The 13,571-nt window shown below is 38.5% G+C and overlaps 1 protein-coding gene across 4 annotated transcripts in view; it reads right to left on the reverse strand.

Annotated features, from left to right (window-relative positions):
* MYLK4 (myosin light chain kinase family member 4) overlaps window positions 1–13,571 on the reverse strand; it is a 60,451-nt gene that overhangs the window by 6,515 nt on the left and 40,365 nt on the right. The window contains exons 4-13 of one of the 4 annotated variants that reach the window (XM_021530569.2): window positions 13,006–13,031; window positions 10,173–10,278; window positions 9,189–9,282; window positions 8,063–8,172; window positions 6,832–6,973; window positions 4,496–4,566; window positions 3,596–3,724; window positions 2,923–3,075; window positions 2,528–2,600; window positions 939–1,014 (exon numbers count right to left, since the gene is read on the reverse strand). In XM_021530569.2, the coding sequence (XP_021386244.1) occupies window positions 967–1,014; window positions 2,528–2,600; window positions 2,923–3,075; window positions 3,596–3,724; window positions 4,496–4,566; window positions 6,832–6,973; window positions 8,063–8,172; window positions 9,189–9,282; window positions 10,173–10,278; window positions 13,006–13,031 (952 nt within the window). In that variant the 3' untranslated portion in view covers window positions 939–966. Of the gene's footprint in view, window positions 1–938; window positions 1,015–2,146; window positions 2,601–2,922; window positions 3,076–3,595; window positions 3,725–4,495; window positions 4,567–6,831; window positions 6,974–8,062; window positions 8,173–9,188; window positions 9,283–10,172; window positions 10,279–13,005; window positions 13,032–13,571 lie in introns of those variants that run through there. The other 3 variants (XM_021530570.2, XM_021530567.2, XM_021530568.2) reach the window with 3 other exon arrangements.

The raw sequence follows: 13,571 nt of genomic DNA on the forward strand, positions 1-13,571 counted from the left end.
GGAAGTGGTTTTACGGTGTATGTGTGCGTTCTCAGCCTAATTCACATCTTGATCCTCCACTGAGTTTTGCCCAGAGATGGCCTCCAGAACCTTTGAGCAGTTTCCCTTGGTCCTTGAACAGAGCCACCAATTTTTGTGGTAATTGGTGAAAGTGGTGGTGGGAATTGGGGTATTGATTTATGGAGACACTGCACCGCCTGAGGCAGTGCAATTTCAAAGGGGCCAAGTGAGTATGCACTGGTCAAAGACCAGGGACAGAAAAAAAGAGCAGACTTGAGTCTGCCTGATCCCCAGGGGAGGCAACCAAGCCAGCCTGAGAACCACTAATGAACTGTTTGCTAATGAAAGGGCAAAGACAAGGAGCCAGGGAAAAAGGACAGAGAGATGCTCTGTCAAACTCGCTTGGGTTGCTAACAGGGAAGGCAAGTGCCCTGTCAGAAGTGGGTCCTTAGACGTGCAGAGCAGCTTCTTTTAGGGGTCACCTTGCTTTGATTTCACTGTAGTTAGTCAAGCTGCCCTGAGGGTCTGGCTCGTGCCTCTGCTAAAAAGTTATTATTTTTCATATTTCTACCCTTTTTAAACAGTACTTCCAACCACAGCATGAAAACCCAAAAGCTTTCAACACTGAAAAATTATTGGGTGAAATCCCTGCCCCATGAGAGCCAGTGGGAGCATAACCATTCCCTCTAAAATGGCCAGGGTTTGCAGCACATATTACTCCATACCCATTAATTATTTTGCACATTGCTGTTACTTGGTATAAGTAATAGAGCCAGTTTACATTTTGAATGCTTTCCAGACATCAGCAAGGATGGTGGTGGTGAATGCAGTTTGGATCGTGCTCTTTGGACTACCCAAAGTTTTCAGCTGTCCACTAATCCCTTCCACAGGGGCTACAGTTTTTACATCTGAAGGAACACTTGGGACCTGAAACAAACCTTCTGTTTGGCAGCTCTTTCAGAGAGGTTATTGAGCCAGGGGTGCTTGAGACACACAGTCACCTTTAGCCTTTTTCTAAGGGAAAAAAAAAATAAGATACTGTTATTGGAGCACTAATTGAAGAGCAATCATAGCTAACTTCTATTTAAGGTAGTGGCAGAAGAACACTGCAACATCGGCATGTTTAGTGAAGCTATTTTGCAAAGCACAAGTATGAATAAAATACATTGTGGGAGAAGATGCAAAGGACAACATGAGCTATAAGGCTTGCATTTGGGTAGGGTTTCCTGAGGGAAAAAAACCTGGTGATAGGAAGGACAGCAGTTTGTGTTCTTGCAGCATTTGGAAAAGACTGTCTGTTCCCCAGATTGCAGAAATAAGAGCTTCATTGGAGCCCAAATAAAAGAATCAAATTATATCCTACAAAAACCTCTGAAGATACATTAACTATGACAAACTTTCATATTTTGACTGTGCACACAAACTTACAAATCTTCTAATAATCTCATGGGCATTGCTGTTCCGGGAGTTTACAATAAAAACTAAGTTTAAGTGAAAATTAAGAGTACTTTATTTGATTTTTTTGTATCCTATTTTATAGTAATTCTGGTTATCCTTAGTCTATAATGAGAACATCTTGCAAGGACAGAGCTGACAAGATGCTACTCAGCCCATCCCACTGCTTTATCAGTAGGGCTACCTCTGCGTGATTATCATCATAATCTTTTATTTTAATAAGATTCTTTTATTAAAAATATCATCTATTCATTAATTCTTAATTAAAAACTTAATGATGGCTGTATATGAAAATGCACCTTGACGTATTTGAAACAGAAGTGTTTTGCCTGCAAAGGAAGAAGTGAATCTTGCACTTCAAATGCTGTAAAAATTCTGAAACCTGTTTAAAATTATCCCCTTGTGAACCACTAAACCACAGAGTGGGTTCATTTAGAAACAGCCAACAGAGGTGTCACCAATAGCGTGAATCTCCAAAAATTACTGACACAGGAATAACCTAAGTGATTTAAAACCTTGCTGCTCCTCCAGCTGAGCCCAACTGAATTAAACAAATAACTTCTTCTGTGTTGGCCACTAAGCTGGCTACCACTGAAGGGCAAGAAGGTGCCCATGTACCAAGGTGTGCACCAGGTCAAGTTTCAAGTTCTGTTGGGGAAGGTATAATTTTTGGAAGAGGTAGGATGAAACAGCACTCAGGGGGATCTTCAGGAGAGCCTGAAAGGGTTTTCAAAGTAGGAATAAGAATCATCCCCAGCTGGAAAATCCTTTTCATATGATAATTCAGTGCTCATTTTGTAAATATTTTCATTTTGATAAGAAATTGATCCACTCAGCAACACACAGCATTGCAGGATCTTATATTTCCACCCAGACATGCAAGAACTGATGAGCAAGTGATAGCATGCAAATTCTAACAGCTAAAAAAAAGCAGTGGGACACATGTGGCTCACAGTGGCAAGAAATGAATCAGCAACAGACTCAAACGAAGTTAAGAAAAATGTCAAAGCAAAGTGATGTGGCAGCACAAGAGGGCAACAGTAGATGCACAAGGATATTTAAATGTAGGGACCTGGAGTCTGCTGTGGAGCTTGTGGTCTGTTAACCATGGGTGTTTTAAGGCAGCAGTTGCACTTAATCTCCAGCTAGAGGAAAACCAGAATGCTATTAAGAGTTTTTCCCAGAATCTCAGAATTCAGCAATTATCTGCTACAGGTCATGTATTCTGCCATCTTGCAATGCTGTCATTTCAGAACAGTATGACAGACAACAGATTAATTAAGTTTTGTTTCACAGCAAAAATGTATTCATGTAATTTCAGAGCATTTGATGGATACAATGAACAATGTCAATGAAGTATCATTATACTACAGAATGTAACATAAAAAACTTCAGTGGAACAGCACAGTGACACAAATGTGTCATGAGAGCATGAAATACACATTTCAAAGATACAGGATTATATACCATTTTTCCTTGATGAGAAGCTTTGATATGAAATCTTTGGCCTCATCAGAAACATCTCGAAATTCCTCATCTTCAAAATCCCAGTTACAGGCCAGGATATTGTTGAGGGTCTCATTGTCATCATCACCCAGAAAAGGAGACAATCCAGTGAGGCTGAAGTAAAAAGGAATATGTTCAGTTCTCCTGTCTTTCCCTCTTCCTGTACCTGGTCTCCAATGTGCTAGATAAGATTGTTCTTTCGCTCTGGCCTAACTTAGAAAATACTACACTCTAAGAAGGTCTCCAGACCATTCCTATTTTCTCATCTATTTACATGTTTAAATAATCACCCCTCTTCTCTAACACACCCAGCATTACTGTCTTTCATGGTAGGTCATATTTTCTAGATCTCTGAACACTCTTGTACTAACCACTGGGAATTTACCAAGCAGCTTACATTATTCTGGAAGTGTGATGCTCAAACACTCCTGAGAGATGTGCAAAAAAACAAAGATGAAAAGTTCATGGCAATTTGAAAAGAGGAGAGATTTTTCAATATGGAACCTGAAAAGAAGTCTACACTTCCTATTTTGGGTACACAGTTTTTCACTCTTCCAGTATAACAGCAAACTTGGATGACTGACGCAGTTCAACCTGGAAACAGCTTACAAAGCAGATACTGGATCCTACTTACAGCATATAAGCAATGACTCCTAAACTCCACATGTCTGTAGGAAAAGAGACAAACTCATAATTCACAACTTCAGGAGCAAGAAATTCTGGAGTCCCAAAGTTAACTCGAAGTTTTTCCCTGGGTTTATATCTAGGAAATGGAAACATTAACAAAGGACATCAATTACAGTTCTTATTAATGTTGCATCATCAATTTAAGTTTAGCACATAGGGGAATCCCTGAAGCAGAATACAGAATACAGAATACAGAAATTTCAGTGGGAAAACAAGAACAGACAGAGGCACAAACTAAAAAGAAATATACCCCTATGTAGAATGAAAAGTATTTTCAAGCTTTGTATGATATTAGGACAAAATGCAATTGCTACAAAAAAGAAGAAATTCGTAATTCAAGGACTTCTCAGAGCAGCTCTTACTATCCTTTTGGGACTTCTCCATATCACAGGCATGAAATTTTTAACCAGTAAATCCTTCACTGAGGTTATAGCACCTAATTAAACTAGAAAGGGATATAGCATGGGACATATTTTAAGAGCCCTCAATGATATCTTCTTACACTCTCTTTTGAATAATCTCTTACTACTGGAGACAAGAGACTAGAAAAGATGTACCGCTGGTTTTGTCCATTTTAGCTGTTATAAGATACTTGTATGCATTCTTAGTGAAAATCAGCCCTCTTTCAACCATCTACCTGAAAAGAAGGTTTCAGAACAAATCTTTTTCACTCAGCTCCAAACACCCCATATTGAAAGATATCCCTGGTTAAAATAAACAAATTTGTCCTAAGAACAGGACAAAAGTACATAAGACCATTATGTATCAAATACATAATTGCAGGGGTGCAAGACTCTTTTCATTGTTTCCTAATTAATTTATGATTAGTGAGAACGCATGCATGTACCTTCTTGCCAATCCAAAATCAATAATTTTTATTTGATTTGCTTCTCGGTTCACACACAGGATATTCTCAGGCTGCCAAGAGAAACAAAAAAAGAAAACAAACTTAAATGAGAAACAAGTATGAAAAACCGGGCTTTTAGTAAACTGTAGGGAGAAAAACACTAATAACAGTACAAATATCTCATAAGCACTTTTGCTCTCCTCCTTTTTCAGATCTCTCTAGATACTCCCCTTGCTGTCACGCAGTGAACAGAGCCATGCATTTTGTGCCTTCCAACTGCTTTTTCTACTCCATGGCTTTTCAATTTGACATAAGGCAGCAGTTCAGAAAAAGAACTCATTAGGGGGAGGGGAACAGGGAACACAGACTTCCAAGGAGGGCTTTCAGGATGTTTGCACTGTGATTTTAAGGACCTTAATAAACTCACAATGATTTTTTTTTTAATTAAACTTTTTGGGCTTTGCAATTATCTTACAGCTTTACACTTCTGAGTGCTCAAATGTTCTGTCAGATAGAACATTAATATATTAAGCCAGTCACAACTTTATGGTTTTTTCAGGTGTTTTAGCAAAAAAATAGGATTCACAGGTTAAATTTTTCTGGATTTTCATAGGGCCAAATGTTACTCTTCACTTTCCTGGCAGGAATCCATTAACTTCCAAGAATTACTCCAAATTCTTACAGAAGGAACTGAGAAAAGGATTTGGCCAATTGTCTTTGAAATGTAAATACCTAAAGCACAGTCCCATATTCACTGCCAGCACTTTTATAGCTACTCTGTCTTGTTGCTCAGTGAGTCCTCTTTGAAACAGAACAGCCCTCAACACTTAAAACATTAGTTAACCTTTGTCACCGTTACTAATTCATTTTACATGTAGGACTTTTAAACACCATATGTCCATAGTTTCTGAGGTCCTGGATGATTATGATCAAGATGATTTTCCTTCCATTTCTTTCTCAAACTCATTTGTTACTGACAGCAATCTATGAACAAGCAAAACAGAAGGGAGAAGCCATAGCTGGCAAGCACATGAAAAGAGGTCTCTGGGATTAATTTCTTGGATTGTATATGTATCTTTTTGTCAGCAATTTGACCTCATATTAAAACTGTGCCATCTCAAGATCATAATTAATGTGTCCCAAAGAACTGTGTGAACTTCTGTTTGACAGGTTTCTAGGTAACTGGATGTTTATAGAGAAAGAGAAAAGTAAGTCTGGTCATCAATCGGCTACAGAAGCAGGTCCCAACAAGCATCTGCTCATTTCCTTAACCACTGCAATAACAGTATGCTAACAACATTAAAGATGTACTATATTAACTCAGTTATTATAAGCCAAAAACAGCAGCTGTTATAAAAATCTCACCAAAGAGAAAACCATCTTGTGCACTCCTTGTTTCTTTTTATTGTATTGTAAAGCTCAGGGATCACTAGGAAGCTTTCTAGCATCATAAAGCTAAAGAGATCATCCCATTTTATTCCTGCACTAAACAGAGGTAAGAAACAAGTCCATTATTTAATAAAAATATTGGGCTAAGGGAAAAAGAGCCATCTCAAGTGTACAGTTTAATGAAATATAATAACAAATGTTTTCTAAGGGGTGTCACTTGACCATTTGCAGTTGACCAGAGTACAAATGTGCAAGTACATCACAGAGTACTTGTGCATGCGTAAGTCCACGGTAGAGAATCTGCCACCTTATTCTGGGCTTTCAGCTACACTAGCCATATTTGTTACATTAACCACTGACCATTTTTATTCCTTTAATTTCAGAAAGTACTTTTTAATGTACTTTCCCTTAATCTGGCTATCTATTGAGACCTTTTGATGACAACAGCAGTTAAGTGTAGTCCTCAGAAAATTGTGTGGGCTTACATTGATCCTGAATGATCCTTGAATTTAGTTCTACTCACTCATGCCTTTCTGCATAGTAAAAAAAACAAGGACAATTGCCACCCCACAGGTGATGTGTAAAACATACATCTTGTGCAGTAGAATTAAATAATATATGCACAATATCTTGGGATCTAAGTATTGAAATTAAAAATAGCAACATATTTGTAGTCAACTGCTGGCTATCTATTAAATCAGTCTGTGGAAAATTTAAGTACTCTGAAGTTTGATGACATATGACCACAATTTTCATCTAATTTACTTAGTCCTGTAGTAATTTAACTGATCTCAATGTGGTTAAAGTAAATATGCATTGAAATAAGGAAAGGAGAATAAGGCTCTTTGTTGTTCCTGCCACAGGAATCTGCTAAGCTTTATTGCCTACCATTAAGAATGGAATTTTCACAGCTGTCATTGCACAAAACATACATCTCAAAACTCTACCTTGAGATCCAAATGAAGAATGTACATTTGGTGCATGTACTGAATTCCCTTGCAGATCTGTTTTATGAATGAGATTGTATCCATCTCTGTCAAATTGTAGTTTTCGTCAATAATTCGGTCAAATAACTCTCCTCCTTCCACACTAAGGAGAAAAAGACAAAAAAGCAGTGATCAAGTTCAAATCCCATCCCATACAAAAAGACTAATACAGAAAATATCCTATTGACTATTTTTATCATTCACAGTCAAGTTCAGTAAGATGAGTTTGTACTCTAATCTGAACTTCCTAAAATCTGAGTTCTGATGCATATTGGCCAGTACCTCTTCTAGGCCTAAGAGTCCAGTCTCCCATCCATTGAAAACCATGAACATCTTGGAATTTAATATTATGCTGTCTTGAGCTCTCATTTTGTAACTGTGAAATTAATGATGTTCCATGGAAAACCAAGACAACATGATGGAGAATCTGCAATATAATCTGTGGTTTCTTCCATTGGAGTTTAAGAGGCACAGGATCCAAAAGGTCAAGCTCAAACTATCTAAAGTCATCAAAAATTACTTAATTTCTCTTCACATTTCAATATGCCTCCACCTTATCTGTTCATAGGTACACAGATACTTTTCTTTTTTGATATATTAATCATATAGACTAAATTCAGAGGACTATCTGAGAATGTCCAGAATAGTCAAATTTACCTAACTTTGAACCTTCTGCCACACATTTTAATGTTTTAGATTTGGTCTTTTTGGCTTCCTTAAGAGAACATATGCTTAATCTGAGTTTAAGGTGCCTAATTAACTTGATAACCCAGCATAAAAAACAGGTTTATCCTTTCAGGTACCCAGCATAAGGATTAGGCACAACAACCACATCTGGCTCCTCTTTGGTGTAAAATGTCTGCTTGTTAGCCTCACAGAATAGGAGATATTCTAAGAGGTTTGTTTCTTGGCTGACACAAATTAAAGTATTAAATTAAAGATATGTAACACAGCTCTATCTTCAATTGGAGCAGTTGCTTTACAGGACCAGGAATGTGGCAGACTACCGGAAAAATGCAAAAATGTCTGCATAGGAAAACTTTTAAATTCCCCTTTTTTTCTGTTGTTCATGAGAACATATATGCATTTTCCACCTGTAAGAAGCTCTATTTCTCATTTCAGGAGAAAGCAAGAAGGAAATTGACAATTCTAGCAAGAGTAGTAAACACAGAAAGGAAAAGAACACACTTACTATTCCATGACGAGTACAATATCATTTTTAGATTCAAAGGCATCATATAGCTGGATGAGGTTGACGTGATTCAGCTGGTTCATGACATTGATTTCATTTTTTACTTCATCCTGTAAAGAGCCACGAGTATTGCTTCAGATACTTTTTTCCTAAGTAAGCTACATTTGAAGCAAATCTATGTTATCTTCATGTTTTCTCAGGTCTCCTTCAGCAGTAGATTGTCAAAGCTATAGGAACTAATGGACTGAAGTCAGAGTTTGAGTGGGACATTTCAGTGATAAAGTATTTACTGGAAAAGGAAGAGGAGAGCCCACACGGACAAGTAGCGGGCTCCTAGGGATGTAAATGGAAAAGAGAAGCAGAGGAGGATTTTGTTCAAACTGATGCAGGTGTATAAAATCAAGCTGAGAGAAGTCCAGGACAGTCCTCAAAACTTAACTTTGCAGTCAGAGGAGAGAGACTGGTACCTCCATTCAGCCCAACTATTTTAGACGTGCTGAATGAGGATGTCAGTCTCTCTCCATTCACCATAAAGGAATTCTTGGAGATCAGCTTGGCTACAGCTATACCTTATCAACCCCAGTTACCTGAGACAAATCCCACTCTTGAATGCTCTTATATGACACCCATGTCACACAAAGGATGGCATGCCTTTCTTTCCAGTGAAAGCCAGTTGTAGATGGCCAAGAGGTTTGCAAAACAACTCAGACTAATTCCTCTCATCTGTATTTGTGTTGATGTCTGGTGTCCAGATCATGTCTGTTATCAGCATCGCCCCCACTGACATCAAGTTATTGCAGCAAAGGCTACAGTGTGCTTGAGAGGGAATACACTATGTCACAGACCTGACAAATGTTCTTACCATTGAAGAAAGCACTAATAGAATTAGCAATAGAAAGAAAAAAAATATTATATTTAAAAGAAGTAGAAAACACCCCCAATATAGTACATTGATGAGCTACTAGAAGTTTTGGAGGAGAAGGGAAATAAAACTGGAATTATTGTTATTCCAGCAAGTCTTAAGAGTGTGATGGCTTGTGAGACACTTGGTCATGGCCTGTTGTATAGCTGAAGAACAGTGTGTGATCCATTGGGAAACAAAAGACTAATATCATTCTCTACCAACCTTCTGTTTTGGACCTTGTGCTTTTATAATTTTGGCTGCCAGCTTGAGACCTGTTGCTTTCTCTTCACATTTGTGCACTTGCCCAAAACGCCCTCTAGAAAAAAGGAGAAACAAACATCATCCAGCGGTATAGGTGTCAACTCTAAGTGTAAACAGCCATAAACATATGGTAACAACTATAGGTAAACAAACATAAACAACCATAAATTATCCTTTCCCTACTGGCTTTCATTTCAGTTGTTCTGTTGTTGCTATCTTATTGTGTAGATTGTACTTGCTATTACTCATTTAGGCACATCAACATCACACACTGTTCTATCTGGTGCTACCACACTTGTATGATTCATTATACTCACCTCATAACCTGCAATGACTAATCCCAAGAATATCAAGGATATGCTGTAAGGACACTGGCTCACTTCTGTGTATTATCTGCCCCTCTCCATTGCATCGTTCTCCTCCATGGGAGGGTTGTGTTTTCATGACAAAACAAAACCTTAACCAAGAGTATGCTGCCATGAAAATTACAATATCCCACTCTCCTAAATAATGTCAGCATGAGAGATAAGTAATTCCATGGCCTGTCAGATCAGCCTGCTAATCTATATGAAAATAAGTATGTGTGTTCAGGAGCGAGACTCACTGAGAGGAAGAAGACTACAGTATGTCTCAACATACTACTGGTTGTAATTTGAGGTAAAGCATTTCAGTATCCTAGGAGCCCTGTCATAAAGCCTGAGGGCATCTGGCTGGCCTAGAACAATGCCAAACACAGGCCAAGTCTGCTGGTGCCAAATAGCAAGCCAAAATTCACTTTCACTATAAAACCAGCCTCTTCTTTTCATCCCTCTATAAAGCACTGTAAGAGCTTGGACTTTCATTACTTCAGCTCTAGTGGGGCATGTTGCCTTCATTCACCTCCCAGGGTGCTTGGCTGTAAATCTGTGCCTTGCTTTCCAAGTTGATTTACTTCACCTGACTTACCCTCCCAGAATTTCATCCTCATTGACATTATAATAATTGCTGATCCCCACCCTTTTGGCTGAGACAATCCGGTGATCAAATGGTGCTGGTGGAGTAGGAATATCATCTAAAAAAGACAAAACAGACAGAGCACATATGAGCAGTCACATGCAGTGCTTGTCTATCCTATATTTTAGTTCCTCTTTTCCCCAGATAAATTCACTTAAGAACTGAAAACACTTACTGTAAGCTTTATAGACAGGTCTTTCTCTGTTATTGAACAACGGTTTTACTTCAGAAGCTCTGGCTCAGAAAAAGAGGTTGTTGTTGGGGAGCTACACTACCAAGACAAGGATTCATTTTTTAAGTTACCATCTTTCATGCAACAGTTGGGAGAGGCAAAGTGAAGACCACTAGACTATACCAATGTAGCTGTATACTCACAAGGGGCCTCTGCAATTCAGCCCAATCTCTGATTTTTTAAAATATTATTTCCTCCTCAGGGGCTGTTAATAGGTGAGTATGTACGGTAACTCTGTGGTGGGGTAGGAAGAGAAACAACTCTCCTGCAGACCCAGCTAACAGAGGCTATTTCCTAGCTTTTGGTGTTGACAGTGAAAAATCCCCTTCTCAACTGACTGCCAAAACTTGTCCTTCTCCGCAGTGTGGTCATCACCTTTAAAGATCACATTTAGAGCTTGTGCACATGAGGGAGTTTCACCCTGGTGGACAGCACTTGGGGTTTCCAGTATGGCTCAGGACACACGGTAACTGTCATATGCTGCTCTGCAGAATTTCTGTCCTTAAAAAAAGATGGCAGAGAAAAGGTAAAGAGGGGTACAGAGGTGGGATGGTTCCCAACATTGCACTGCAGCAGCTATGGAGTTTTGGCAGGTCTTGGGTGTTACTTTCTGGACCTTTCTGCCATCCTGATGTCAAAATCCCTGCTGGAGACCAGCCCTCCATGCCTTAATTTGGACTTTTTGCAGGCGGTCATGACTTCAATTTCATACCCACGTTGTTTTTCATTTGATTGATACTCTTGAGAGTGACCTTTGGCTGACCAAGGTGACAAATACTTCTTCAACCATTTGGGAGGGCTACAGCCCCAGTGTTTCAACATGAGCTCTCTGGTTTGGAATGCCAGCTCCTTTTTGTGTGAGGCTTGTTGAGCAATTTTAAAACCATTCATTACTCCAGTGAAAATGATCAAAAACACAAACAAGAGACCCCATGACAGCATGTAGCTGGCAGAAAAACTTTGGTCATTAATGTGGCAGTAGATTGTCCTTATTGACAGTGAATGTCCATTTTTCCAGGACACCAGCTGTGTACCTAGATTTTTTTTTTTTTTGACTGTGTTAATAATTTACATGGTCAGGAAGTTAGTTCATGGTCAAGGAATTGTGAAAAGCTGGGGCTTCTGGAAGTTTGCCACCTACTTGGGATTCTACAGAGTTTGCATTGCATGACTGTAAGTATGGGTCTTTGCACGATACCAAGACCCAAAAAATGCCAAGAAAATCTCTAACCTAAGGCAAAATTTGACTCTAATGACACAAACTCCATCAGCGCCAGCAAGCAAGTGACAGAAGAAAATGTCGTTCTGAAAGGTCACCTAAAAACATTGCCAAACTTTGGGCAAGGAAATATTCTTTTAAAGATGCCAGACTGCTTTTCAAAACTACATTTAAGTTTTTGACTTCAAGATGTTCCCCATGACAGAACCTCTATTTTTCTTTTCCTGCAAACCAGAGGAGATTTTTCCCAATTCAAGAATAATTTCCTTTTACAAAGATGTTCAAACAGAGACACGATAACCTTAACATCATCCATAACAATCTCCTAGAATTCACAACAGTTTATGGATTTTAAAGTGTTAGTCTGCTATCTCCTGTTTTCTGCTACAAAAACCTAGCACAAACCTATAATAAATGTTTCCTTCCAACACTCTCCCCCCTTTCCCAAAGCAGATAAAATTCATCTTGAGTTCTGTGTATGCACATGCACACTCATATATTTCTAAGACTTTCAGGCCACTTCCTCACATGCCATAATTTCATTTACAGGAATAGCCACTGAAATTCTTAAGATGGAGGTCTAATATTAGAAATCTCTGCCTCCCAATGGTGAGCACTGCTTCAGAGTTTGGTTCCTGAGCACCGTTTATCTGACTGCTCAACAGCATCACTCAGGCTTTCACACAAAAGTCTGCAATTCTTTGCTTTGCAGCCTGCAGTTGTTCTCACTTCAGATTACAATGGTATGAATATGAACAAGCTGGTTTTTCAGCCTACGTCCACAGCATTGCAGAATCCTTGTTAACACACATTCTCAACACTTCCTCAGGTCAGCCAAGTGTGCCACACCTGATATAATTTCTTCCTCCACTCTATACTTAGGGATTTTAGCTCTTTTGTTAAAAGAAGAGAGAGGATAGTATTAGTCGAGTAGTTGTGGCGGAAGCAAATTAATTTTTAATAATTTCTGACCGAGCAGAAGCCTCTAATATGAAAGTAACCAGAATTGTGCTACTTCTCATCAGCTTAAGATGCAGCCCATGAAAAACTGTTTCCCATTATGCAGATCTTTTTCCCCTACTAATTAGAATGACAAAATCATTATCTTCTAAGATCTATGTTCTTCACTGTAATACCAGGGGAATCAAATGCTTTGCCTTCAGGATACTTCCTTTAAAAGCTCTTTATAGTTTTACATATGTTATCAGCATTTTCTGCAACTACTCTGCTCTTTTTGTTGTCATCTTTTACTAGACCTTCATCATGCACTCGATGCTGACTGCTACTACTATGCTAAAATTGATGGGTCTGCCCAGGGATTGAACTAGAATTACCTGTACCTTTTTCGCAGCTTTTACACCTGCAAGGACAAAACATGGTATTAGTGCAGAGTACACTTAAAGCAGAGCAACTTTAGAAACATAGGTGAAAAATGCCCACACAGATATTGCATTCAAATAATATTAAGCTGTTTTGTTTCATGGTGTAAAATTAACTGGTTTAATATTCATGTTGAGAAATAAAAATGTCCCTTAAATTAACCATGACAGCAAATTGTTTCTTCCCTTTCTTCCTCTTACTTGACATTAGGCTATCAATCTCACCTTTAAAGCCAGGGGAGAGCATTGAAATTTCCCTTTGTTCATACAGTTTCCTAAGAGCATAAACTTGTTTATCCCTGAAAGGCTAAATATTAGATCCAGCAAAGATAGAATTGCAGTAAACAAATTTATTAGGTCAATTGCCAGGGCAATTTGTTGGTTTTTTTTTAATTTAAACATTTTTATGTTGTCCTTTACATTACTACATTTGCAGTAAGTTAATTTCCAGTTGGCAGATGGCCTAATCTATTTTGCTGATGTTATGTGACATTGCAGGATTTAAACCTAAATATGGGAGA

Source organism: Lonchura striata, chromosome 1 (assembly GCF_046129695.1).
Source record: "Lonchura striata isolate bLonStr1 chromosome 1, bLonStr1.mat, whole genome shotgun sequence".
In the NCBI taxonomy this organism is placed as follows: Eukaryota; Metazoa; Chordata; class Aves; order Passeriformes; family Estrildidae; genus Lonchura; species Lonchura striata.